Source organism: Vombatus ursinus, unplaced genomic scaffold (assembly GCF_900497805.2).
Source record: "Vombatus ursinus unplaced genomic scaffold, bare-nosed wombat genome assembly UNPS02014870.1, whole genome shotgun sequence".
Classification (NCBI taxonomy): domain Eukaryota; kingdom Metazoa; phylum Chordata; class Mammalia; order Diprotodontia; family Vombatidae; genus Vombatus; species Vombatus ursinus.
In genome coordinates this window covers 10,702,280-10,715,397 of record NW_020954648.1, presented here as the reverse complement: position 1 = coordinate 10,715,397, position 13,118 = coordinate 10,702,280, and the positions used below count along the sequence as shown (strand labels likewise).

The 13,118-nt window shown below is 38.3% G+C and overlaps 1 protein-coding gene across 3 annotated transcripts in view; it reads left to right on the top strand.

Moving 5' to 3' along the window:
• Window positions 1–13,118, top strand: part of MKRN1 (makorin ring finger protein 1) — a 35,499-nt gene that overhangs the window by 10,631 nt on the left and 11,750 nt on the right. For all 3 annotated transcript variants that reach the window (XM_027842355.1, XM_027842354.1, XM_027842353.1), the window contains exon 2: window positions 8,946–9,074. In XM_027842355.1, the coding sequence (XP_027698156.1) occupies window positions 8,953–9,074 (122 nt within the window). In that variant the 5' untranslated portion in view covers window positions 8,946–8,952. The remainder of the gene's footprint in view (window positions 1–8,945; window positions 9,075–13,118) is intronic.

Sequence of the window (13,118 nt, the reverse complement as noted above, 5' to 3'; positions counted from 1 at the left end):
TTGAACTCAGGTCCTCCTGACTTCAGGGCTAGTGCTGTATCCACTGCGCCACCTAGCTGCCTCCCCCCCCAATGCAGCTTTAAAATTAATTCTTTGTAAGCCTCAGTTTATTGGACGCCTTTATGCTTTTGCATATATATGTGTAAATATATATGTATGTATGTATTTGTTATATACTCCCATCTTTTTACATGCCCTTTTATACTTTTATATAATTTATGAGCTCATAAGTCAGTCAACAAGTGTTAATTAAATGCCTCCAATGTGTCAGGTAATGTGCTAGGTGCCTAAGATACAAATACAACCTGCATTGCTACTGACAGCAAGAAGCTTGTATTAAGTGGATCCAACATTTTTCCAACTAAGTAAATACAGCATATAAAAAATACACAGTGATTAGAGTACCTAGAAAGGCTTCCTCAGGGGAGCCTAGGAAGTTCTAAGAATCAAGCAATCCAGGCATTGGGCTTAGCCTGTGGCAAAGAAACAGAAAGTGGCACCATGGGGCTCAAGGAACCAGTAGGTAAGCCAGTTTGGTGGGACCATTGTAGAAGGGGAGTGTAATTAGCCTGAAGAACAAATTCTGAAGCCAAATCGTGAAGGGCTTGAAATGCTAGACAGTAGATCCTAAAGGCAATGGGGAGCCACTGAAGCTTCATGAGCTTAGGAGTGATACAGACAGACTTATGTTTTTAGGATATCAACAGTTATGTGGAAGATAACTTTGTAGAGGAGAGAAACGATGTGCAAGGAAACTAAGCACAGTGGCAGCACAATGGAGAGCTGAGCCTAAAGTCAGGATGATCTGAGTTCAAATACAGCCTCAGACACTGTGTCTCTGTGACTCTCTCTATCTCAGTTTCCTCATCTGTAAAGTGGTGATAGTAATAGCACTTGCTTCGCAGGCAGAGATAATAATTGCAAAACACTTTGCAAACTTTAAAGTGCTATATAAATACTATTATTATTATTAGAAGAACTCGGAGTCTGTTTCAGTAGTCTGGGTGTGAAGGGCCATCTAGGGTGATGCCCATCTCAGAACAAAGAGGACAGATGGGAAAGATGATGTGCGTGTAGAATTGACAGGTGTTAGAAACTGATAATGTAAGGAAGGTGAACAAAAGTATGAAAACTTAAGGATGACTTCTAGGTAACTGGAAGCATGATGGTGTCCTCAACAGATAGTTGAGGCAACTTGTTGTAGTAGGTTGAGGCTTTGCTTTGGGAGTTCAGGAAACCTGACTGAAGATCCATCTCTGACACATATTAGCTATGTGATCATAGGCAAGTCAGTGAGTCTCAGTATCCCTGGCAAATTGCTAAAATTTAAGTTACAGAAAGTATTTGATTGTTAAGTTAATGAATTGGTTATCTGTATTCTTAGAGGGAGTTTGGATACTTGGAGTTTACTACATGGAAATTGCCACTCCAAAAAACATTTCTTTCAAAATGTGTTAGAAAATTAATTATTTCTTTCAGTATTTACTAGCTTGGACACTTGACGTCAGGTCTTGGGTTTGTTTTTTTTGTTTTGTTTTGTTTTGGTTTTTTGGTGAGACAGTTGGGGTTAAGTGACTTGCCCAGGGTCACACAGCTAGTAAGTGTCAAGTGTCTGAGTTCAGATTTGAACTCGGGTCCTCCTAACTCCAAGGCTGGAGCTTTATCCACTGCGCCATCTAGCTGCCCCTTGACTCACATCTTGAGACCTAAATTGTGTTCATATACCATAAATAGTATTCCTCAATTAGAACAGAAGCAACTTCTCTTCCTTTTTAGTTGATACTTTGCTATGTTCCCTACATGATAGTAAAGTTAATAAACATTTATTAAGCCCTAGCCCAGTGCCTGGCACGTAGTGGGTGCTTAATAAATGTTTATTGAGTAAGTGACTGTTATGTGCCAGGAATTATGTACCTGTGCTAAGGGCTGGGGATACAAATACCAAAAAAAAAAAAAAAAAGATAGTAGTTATCCTCAAAGAGCTTACAATCTAATGGATGAAGATAACATGAAAGGCTGAGAAACAGGAGAAAGTGGGGAAGGCACCTGAAAGGAGAGAAACATGGTGAGAAGTCAGAAGAGTCTCCAGGTAGTACAGACAGGCAAGAAATGAGGACAGTAACTCCTATTAGAATATTTGAGATGGAACACTTTTATGCAAGACCTTCCTTTGTCTGTCAAAAGAGGTTTTAACTAATAATAACATAGTTGAATAAAGAGTTAATATATTTCCAACTTGATTTTCTAGTCTTGTCTCCTAAGGGATAGATGCATTTTAGCCATATTCAAATCACAACCCCAGATTACACCTTGCTATGTTCTATCTCTGTTCCTCTTGCCTGAAATGTTCTCTTCCACCCAACCACTGCTTATCAAAACCTTGCTCATTTTTAAACGTCCAGCTCAAATGCCACTTCTTTCATGGCAGAAAGAATACTTCTGACCAGAAATCTTTTCTGGTGGATTTAGTATGGCATTTTGGTGGTTCCCCCTTTATGACACTTGGTATTTATTCACTTGTATTATAGTTACTTGTGTTATTTGAGAGACAAAGATAATTATACATGAGCTGTGCCCTCATAGAGTTTGCAGTCTTATACATAGTAGCCATTTAATAGCTATTTTTAAAGGAATAAAATGCCACTGACATAGGGAATATATTCTGATATATTTCTGTTCAGAGGAGACCCTGCCTTAGAGGTTAAGGCAGGATCCTTGATGGTATATAATAGACTTCTCACCCTGGGATTTGATTCTCTCATTTTCTGACCTAATGATTGACAACACCATATGGTTATAACTCTTTTCACTTCCTCACTCTGCCTCCCAGTGACCCTAGAGTCATGCAGAGTAAGTTGCTTTCTCTCTATAAATATTAGCAGTCACTAATTCTAGAGCTGTAAATAACCCAAAAGATCTAGTCTGACTTTTTACCAAATGGAGACCTTTCTAAAACAGCCATGACAGTTGGTCATCTGTGTCTCTGCTTGATCACTTCCAGTGTTGGGGGGACAGCAATTTGTTCCATGGTAGGGTAGCTCTAGTTGTTACGTTGACCAAAATCTTCCTTAATTTTCGTTCAGTGATTGTGATTTTGTCCTGTGGTGCTGTTCAGACCAGGGTCAAGTCTAATCACCCTTGGACAACGAAACTTTTAAAGTATTTGTTAGTGTGTCTTGACTCTCACCAACCTTCTGAACATATTGCCTACAATTTCCTTTAGCTCATGTTAGCCATCCTTCTAGCCTCCTCTTGCTCAAATCTTCAACTTTGTCTGCTTTTCTCTTGAACTTCCTGTTCTTTTCGCTAACATCCGCATCTTCTCCCCAGCCTTCTTGAAGCTCCACCAACACTGTGTTTCTGCCACCCCAATCTGAAGTATAACTCTCAATTTTCAGGTCTGCCTTTGGCCATTCCTCAGACTCCTTATGAGGGAGTCAACCAGTTGTAAGTTAGTAACAGGATTCGTCTCACCTGCCAACGGCCAGATATCTGTCCTGCTCACAGTGCTTCAGGGCAGTGGTTCTCAGACTCTTTGGCCTTTAATCCCTTCATAGTATGAAAAACTATTGACTATTTTCCTAGAGCTATTGATAGTTACTGTATTAGAAATTAAAATGTCATAGTATTATGGAAATAGTTTTGACTTTCAGGCCAAGGAAAGGTCAGGGATCCCTGAGAGTCACTGCTATAGAGTATGGAATGATCCTTCCTTGGGGTTTTTAGAACTGCTCCAGAGGAAGAGCTTAGTTATTTGTTGTGTAGTGGCAGTCCTACTTGGACATCGGTTTCCTTCTTTTGAATCATTGCGTCTTCCTTCTGAAATTTTCCTGTCAGAGTCCCTTAATACTTTTTAATAAGTGACATGTTAAAAAAGCACTTACCAAAGAGGTGGCGTTGTGGAGAAGAAAGCTGAGAGTAGTGAAGCAGCAAAAGCTGGGGTTCTGCCACTTGGACAAGTCACTTAACGTCTAGGCCTCAGTTTCTTCATGTTTAAAATGAGGGCTTGGGGTTGGACCAAATGATCTTTAGAAGATTGCTGTGAGTGCTAATGTATTGTGCGGTTCTCTTAGCCTTAGCACTTTCTAGGATTCACCATGCTATTTTTTTTTAATGTCAGATTCTTAGAATGAGATAATATGAAAATAAAGCTCTATGTAGAGCTTGAAGTATATAAATGATAGCTATAGCTATTACCATTTCCTCACCAGCAGTTCACTGAAGACGTGCAAAGTCCAGATTTTTATCCTTACCACCTCATCCAGATTGCAGCCTTGAAGATCGTTCTCCAAAGTCTTGTGGCCTTCAGTAAACATTAAGACCCTAGGGATACAGAAACAAAACATTAACTTTTTTTGGTGAGTGCAGTTGGGGTTAAGTGACCTGCCCAGGGTCACATAGCTAATGAGTGTTATGTGTCTGAGGCTAGATTTGAACCCAGGTCCTCCTTACTCCAGGGCTGGTGCTCTATCCACTGCACCACCTAGCTGCCCCAGAACATTAACATTCTTTACCCTCAAGCTAGTTTGCTGGGTGTGGGGAGTGCTAGATAAGTTTATACAAGGTCATTTGAGATGGGAGAGAACACTACCAGGTAGAGATCTAGGAGGTGGTTGCTGAGTTGAGCCTTGATAGAAGTTTGGCATTCTAAGAGTAAGTGATGAGAAAAGGTGTATTCCAGAAATGGAGGACAGCCTGTATATTTTGAGGGAGATGGGATTTTGAGTTTGGAGAATAGCTATTAAGATAGTTTGTCTAGAATATAGAGTCCTTGAAGAGGGGGAATAATGTGAAATAAGGCTAGAAAGATAAGGGAAAGGCAGAGTAAAGAAGACTTTACATGCCAAGCTCAAGCAATAGAAAGGCAGTAGTAATCCACTGGCAAATTTTTTGAGCAGTAGAATCTTGTGTCTTGGAAATATTGACCTGTCAACTGAGTATACTTTTATCATTTTCTCTGGCTGTCAGTAGAATCATAGATTTAGAGCTGGAATGGACCGTGGAGCCCATCAGACACCACTTCCTCTTCTTTTTTCCCCACTCTGGAAGAAAACTGAGACAAAGGGAGGTTAAATGACTTGTCCAGACATATGGCTGGTGTCTGTGGCAATATTTGAACCCAAGTCCAAAGTTTTAGTTACTAAGCCACTTAGCTGCTTGAGGGTTGTGTTGAGGTTTTGAGGAAGGAACCATGAGGGAGTCCTTACAAAAAGACACAATCCCTACTTTCCCAGGCAAACAAAGAGGGTAGGGAGGGTAAAAAAGAAAGGATGTCTCTAGGGTTGGTCCTGTGGACAGTGGCAGTCCAGGTTCTGTTCATTTACCAATAATTCCCTGATATTATATCATCCATTGATTAGGCAATATATGTCTCTACCATCTTCATGTCCTCACTGGTATCTTGGGGAGTAGGACAAGGAAGGTAAGCTTGTAATCTCTTTATGTCCTAAGATTATAAAGCTGAATTGGTTTGCAATTTAGGAACCATCATAGATTTAGAGCAGAGATTAAACCACACCGTGAAAGGTTGTGATTTGCCCTATGTTGTGCAGGTAGCAGAGTCACCATTTGAAACTAAGTCTTTTGATTCCAAATCCAGGAACCAGCTGGATATACCCCTCTCAACTGTCTTGGTTTTCCTATTTCTCTCTTCTCTGGCTTTTATATTGCCTTCAGTTACTATTCAGCTTTTGGCCCTTTGTTTTGTTTTGTTTTGTTTTTTTGTACTGTCCTCTAGAACCTTCATCTTTTAGCATCATGGCTTCAACTATCTTCTCTGTGCAGTTGACTAAAAATCTTAATCTTAGGTTTTTACTTTTTACATTTAAGTTCCAGTTGTATCCTAGATACTTCCACTTGGCCTTCATTCTCCTATACCACTGTTATTTCCTACTCTATGTTGAAAACTCAATTTGTTATCCTGCTTCTTCTTCCAGCTTTTATTTCTGACAATGACACCATAGTCAAAACCTTATAGTCAACTTTGTTTATTCTGTCACCTTTGTTTGCCCTTCATATTCAGTCAGTTATGAAATCATAGAATTGTAGTGCTAAAACTCATTAGTGTTCAATGTAAGATCTCGGTTCCTGTCTCCTACCTTAAAAACTTGTATCCTTCCCACTGCACCTTTCTAAACAAATTCTTACTGGGTTGATCCAGATCCTTATCTTTATTGGTGTCTCAGTAGATTTTTTTGCCTCCATCTTCTTCCATTCACTTACTGTCAGGTGAATCGAGGAGTATAATTTTCAGCTTTTTACTGTATGACTCAAAAGCCTTCAGTGATACCTCACTTGCCTCCAGGATAAATTCAGTTCTACAAACATTTATCCTACTTGTGGGGAATGTGTTTATTGTGCGAGGTGGTGAGAGAGATAAAAAACACACTCACTACCTTCAGTAATCTGTTATTATAATTAATAATAATGATACGGGTTGTGAAGCATATTAGACTAGACTAGATGACTTTTAAAATTTTTTTTCAATACTGTGACTATTAACTGTCAACCAAGAGTAAAACTTATTGATATGGCAGAGTGAAATGAAATTGCATTGATGTTCTGAAAACTACATTTTTTTTTTTCTAACTTGGTTGAGTTCAGCTGTTCTTTAAATCTGCATCTGCAGATTAGCATAGGGTTTTGGGGCAGAAATCATATAACCACACTTTGTTTTGACTCATTAGTAGCATGTGTGCACATTAAAGGAAATGACCCAATGCAGAAGAATTCAGGCAAGATTTTGCCAGAAATGAAGAGCAGAGAGAGACCATAATTGTCACAGCAAGTTTTCTTGATTTGTTTTTTCTTGAAGAAAATAAGAATAGTAACATTTTTTAGTGTTTCTCCAGTGTTCAAATATTGAGAGAGTCAGTGCAGTTAGCTAAGCAGTTGTGCTCTGCTCTCTTCTACCATTGCCCTTTCTTCCCTTCCTTGAAGATCTCAGTCCTAGAATTCTGAAGTTCTATGGGAGTTTTCTCCTGGAGTTTTCACCTCTCTGACAGCACTGGTGACTGTCATTTTTGTTTTTGCAGGCAGTCAGGGTTAAGTGACTTGCCTAGAGTCACACAGCTAGTGAGTGTTATGTGTCTGAGGTCGAATTTGAACTCAGGTCCTCTTACTCCAGGGCCAGTGCTCTATCCACTGCACCACTTAGCTGCCCCAGTCTTGTTTTCTTTAACATTGCCGTCATTCCCAGTATACTCTTCTCTGCCTTCTAATTGAACCTTCCCTTTTAACAGGAAAATTGGTGTGAGTAAAACAAACTAAGCAAGCAACCAAGTCTAACAGTACAGGGTATATTCCATACAAGTAATTTCCTCTTTATCATTAGAGTGATGTGTTATGTCTTCTATTCTCTGGAACCAAGATTGTTCAATGCAGTTAGTCCAAGTTGACCTGACTTAGTGTTGCAGCTAGCTGTTAAGTTTATTGTTCCTTTGGTTGTGCTTTCTTCCCATGTAGCATTTCAGAGCAGTCTTCCCATTCTGAATTCCTTATTATTTCTTATGGTGAAATAATATTCCATTTCATTCATCTAGGGGCAGCTAGGTGCATAGTTGGATAGAGTGCTGGACCTGGAGTCAGGAAGGCTTGAATTCAAATCCTGCCTCAGACACTGTGAGACAATCAATTACCCTCTTTGCCTCAGTTTCCTCATCTATAAAATGAAAATAGTACCTACCTCTCAGGGCTGTGGTAACAATAAAATTAGGTAATATTTGTAAAGTGCTTTGCAGACCTTAAAGTGCTAAATAAATGCTAGCTGTTGTTATTGTTATATACCACAGTTTGGTTAGCTTTTCCCCAGTCTCTGGGTACCCACTTGGTTTCTAGGTTTTTTTGTTTGTTTTGCTATCACAGAGTACTTCTATTACTTGATATAACAAAAATAGAACCTTTCTCTTATTGACCTGCTTTAGGATGTGTGCCCAGTAGTGCACTTGTTGGGTCAAAGATATAAACATTTTAGTGACATTTCTCATCTAGTTCCAAATTGTTTTCTAGAAAGGTTAGACTGATTCAAAGCTCCAAAAACGGCATGTATTAGTGTTCCTGTCTTCCCACAACCCCAATAGAGATTGTGTCAGTTTTGTTTGTTTTTGCCAGTTTTATGTATGTGAGGTAAAACCTCAGTTATTTTAATTTGTCTTTTATTAGTGATTTGGCCCATTTAATTTCATCTGAAAATTATGTCCATATCCTTTTACTATTTATCTGTTGGGAATGACTCTTGCAAGGTCTTCTGTATGTTTCTGTTAATTCCCTACATACCTTCAATATCAAGATTCTCCCCCCCCCCATTGACAGTTTCCCTTAGCTGCATTAATTTTGTTCAGTTTTAAGTAGTCATTATCAATCAACATCCCTTTTCCATCTTGTTTTGATTGGATGTTTTACTGCATGTGTTTTCAATTCTCTTAAAGAAGTTCCTTAAAGTGAAGAATGGGACTTCAAGATCCATATTGTCTGTGCCATGTCTTGATTCTTTCCCCTCACTTTATAGAGTCAATGTGGCTAAAGTTAACTACAGTGGAGAATAACAAGTCAGCCCTCCAGATGTGCAGTGTGGTTAGAAACTTTTATGTCTTTGTGCCATCCTCATTTAATGGTAAAAATACAGTTAATTCATCCAACAAGATAATGAGAGCTTAGTGATGAGATTAATAATTTGCATTGCAAAACCTAAATCTATTATTTGTTCATTGATGATAATAATATCAAAAGAGAAATGTCTCTATAGTTTGAAAAGTGATGATGAAAATTAATATAGAGTTTTTTATCCAGTTCAGACGAACTTCTCTCGTAGGTGGTTTTCTCTGTGTGTGTATTGTGTGGTTAATATCATTAGTGTGATGAGAAATTGATGGAGTCACTTAAGTAAACTAACTTTTCATATTGGCATTTTTACATCTGAAGTCCATATTTTTTTGTTCATCTTACAGGTATTTCATGCATGGGGTTTGCAAGGAAGGAAACAACTGCCGCTACTCCCATGACCTCTCCACTAGTCAGTCAGCCATGGTGTGCAGATATTATCAGCGAGGGTGCTGTGCTTATGGAGACCGCTGCAGGTGAGGGCTTGCTATTCAGTTTTTGCCTTCTTTGGGTTTTAGGAGAAAGGGGAGGAAAATAAAAGGGGAAAGGGAGGGAAAAACATTGATTTTTTTTTTTCTTTGTGACAATGTGATATAGTGGACAATGTGATATAGTGGATAGAGAACTGATCTCCAAGCCAGGAAGGTCTGGGTTCACCTCTGACATATTGGCTAGGTGATCTTTGAGTGCTCTGGGCAATTCTAGGACTGTAAGGTGCCAGCATGCTTTTTTTTTTTTTTTTTTTTTTTTTAAGGTAATTGGGGTTAAGTAACTTGCCCACGATCACACAGCTAATAAGTGTCAAGTGTTTTTCTGAGGCTGGATTTGAACTCAGGTCCTCCTGACTTCAGGGCCAGCACTCTATCCACTGGGCCACCTAGCTGCCCCCACCAGCATGTTTTAATAGAGGAAATTCCTCAGCAGGTGCTTTATATACCAAGGAAATCATAGGTACAATCCCAATTTTTAATAAATATGTGGGTTTTTGAACAATTTATAAGTATGATTACAGTGACCAAGTCTCTTTGTGAGCCTACAGATATTTGCCTAGCTTGATCCAAAATAGAAAGAAAATAATCAGTAATTTAACTTTTGTCTTGAGAAGCCCACATGAGAGGAAAGGAGTATTACTTTAAACCAGGTAGTATTTTCTTTTTGAAATTTATTGATGCTTTGTTCTGACCCAGCAGACACTTTACAATGAACATCCAAACTCCCCACACACATACGATTCTCCAAAAGTTACTTTATTGGTTTTTGACAGAAAGGAGAACTGTCATATTGGACCAGAATTTTGTTACATTCAGTGTTAGCTTTATTTGCATTACCGTAGTCCCTGTTTCATTCTGTGGGTTCTACTTTCTTTTCATTGGATCACTTTCTTAAAAAGCCTTCCATGGTTCTCAGACTTCCTCCCGTCTTTCATGCCTCACTGTGTAGTGATGTTCCGTTGCATTCTGTACCACAATTTAAACCATTTCCCATTTTCTAGGTACATATTTTGTGTCCTGCTTTTTATTTCAGAAAATCCTATTTTTAAAAGATCTTTTTATTTTTAAAAGATTTATTGGTCTTTTCTTGAAAGTAATTTTATATTTTCCATTCTTTTAATGACATTTTTACATTTTTCTAAGGTTTTTGTTTTTTAAGTAAGTTTGCAAAGTTTGTTACCTTGAATTTCTGGGGAGAAGACAATAACTTTGTTTAGGGTGCACAAAAAAAATCATCAACTGTAAATTTGACTTAGTTTACCTCTAGTTAAAAATAGCTCCTCTCTTAGAGGACATGTGGTTTCCTCTGCATCCTTTAAGGCTTTAAACTTATTTCAAGCAATTTTGTTGCATAATTGTCTTTAAACAACAAAACCAATTATATATATATTTGGCATCATTGACATTAAAAAAAGATGAACTTTTATATAGTTACTACTTAAACAACTTAAGTCCTTCCCCTTTGTCCCTTTCTATTCTTTTGTCTGTTCTCTCCTTTATATATTTTTCCTTTTATATAATAATGTGTGTGTTCTGTTTCTTCTATTGACTATTTCCTAAAATCTTTTTTTATAACACTTTTTTTTCTCTTATTGCAGTCCATTATAGGAAGCTCCATGGCTTAGTTAATAAAGGGCTGGCCTCATTCAGGAAGACTTGGAGTTAGGTTACATAGTCTTTGACTCTACTGGCTGTGTGACCCTGGGCAAATCACTTAACCTCTCAGTGCCCCAGGACACTCTAAGATTATAAGCCACTTTGTATCTGCATTGGTAGAGAGAATTTCCTCTCTGGGAAGTACTGGAATATTGCCTCAGATAGTTACAAGTTAATTCCACCTCTTTTAGGTTGAAGGTTATAATAATTCCTTCTTTACAGAGGCAGAGCTAGGTGGCACAGTGGATAGAGTGCCCAGCCTGGAATAAGGAAGACCTAGGTTCAGATCTGGCCTCAGACACTTACTAGCTTTATGACCCTGGGCAAGTCACTTAACCCTGTTTGCCTCAGTTTCCTTATCTGTAAAATGAGCTGGAGAAGGAAATGGCAAACTACTGCAGTATCTTTGCCAAGAAAATCCCAAATGGGATCATGAAGAGTCAGATACAACTGAACACCAACCACCACCACTCAGAGTTGTCAGGAACAAATGAAATAATAAAAAAAAAAGCTTTGCATACATAAAAATGTTACCTATTATTATGCCAGTGAAAGCATAGATGTGGTAATGTATATGGATCTGTCTATCCATATCATCAGTGCTAACTTTTAAATGTATTTATGGAAAGATATTTCTTGCACTGACATACCAGAGTTTGACATTTACATTTAAGATATTTCTGGTTATTTGCTATTACAAAGCAAGTTCCCCAAACTTGTAGATACTACTTTGGTACTTAAACTAGAAACCTTATTTCCATAAATTTGAAAAGTTGGCAGTGACTTTCTGTAGCGAAACATTTGAATGGGTGGATGGAATAAACATTTATTAAGTTTGTAATATGTGCCAGGCACTCTGTTAAGCAATTAACAAATATTATCTAATTTGATCCTCAAATGAACCCTGGGTAGTTGGAGGGGAAAAAATATATATAGATAGATGCATAGATAAATAGATACAGGGCCACAGGGTAAGTTGAAGATGAAGGGGTCATATCTGGAGAATAAAATTAAGGGGTGAGAGAAGATTATACTGGGAGAAGGAAAAAGGGAGAGGTAGAATGGGGTAAATTATCTCACATAAAACAAACAAGAAAAAGCTTGTATAGTGGAGGGGAAGTGGGGGAAGGTGAGAAGGAACGAGTGAATCTTATTCTCATCAGATTTGGCTTAAGGAAGGAATACCATACACACTCAATTGGGTATAGGAATCTGTCTTAACCCTACAGGAAAATAGGGGGGACGGGGATAAAAGGGGGGGGTGACAAAAAGGGCAGATTGGGGGAGGGGGTAATCAGAAGCAAACACTTCTGAGGAGGGACAGGACCAAAAGAGAGAACAGAATAAACGGGGGCAGGATAGGATGAAAGGAAATATAGTTAGTTTTTCACACCATGACTACTGTGGAAGTGTTTTGCATGACTGCACATGTATGACCTTAATCGAGTTGCTTGCCATCTCAATGAGGTGGGTGGGGAGGGAGGAAGGGAGAGAATTTGGAACCCAAAGCTTTAAAAACAAATGTTAGAAATTGTTTTTACATGCGACTGGGAAGTAAGATATAGGCAGTGGGGTATAGAAATCTGTCCTGCCCTACAGGAAGATAGAAGTGGAAGGGGATAAGAGAAAGGGTGGGGTGATAGAAGGGAAGGCAGGTTAGGGGGAAGGAATATTCAGAATGCACGCTCTTCCTTGGGGTGAGAGTTGGGGCCGAGATGGGGAAAAAATTTGGAACTCAAAATCTTGTGGAAATGAATGTTGAAAACTAAAAAATAAATAATAAAGAAAAGATGTTTTAAATTTTTTAAAAAATAAAAACAACCCTGGGGAGGAGGGTGCTATTATTACCCCCATTTTACTGATGAAGAAACTGAGGCAAACAGAGGTTAAGTGACTTGCTCAGGGTCACGCAGCTAGTAAGTGTCTGAGACCAGATTTGAACTCAGGTCTTACTGAGTCATTAAAATCATCCTATTAGAGCCTTTAATTACATTCATGTACCACATAACAAATGATAAATTCAGAGAACCCTGGGAAACTTTGTACGAGCTGATATAGCACATGGGACTTGTTTTTCACTTTTTTTTCTTAAACTATTTGGTTTTCATAAATAGAACCTTCTTGTTTATTTTCCTTACTGTAAAAATTTCAACTACCTCCTAACCTAGAGGATAATAATAAAAAATTACTATTTCTACAACTAACTTTACATGACTAAAAAAATCACATCATATATGATTATGTTAAATGAGAAAGAAGTTTAATATATTGAGAGTTAATTTGAAATTCTTGATAAAGAATGGACTTATTATTTTGAAATTTTGAGGGGCAGCTAGATGGCGCAGTGGATAGAGCACTGGCCCTGGAGTCAGG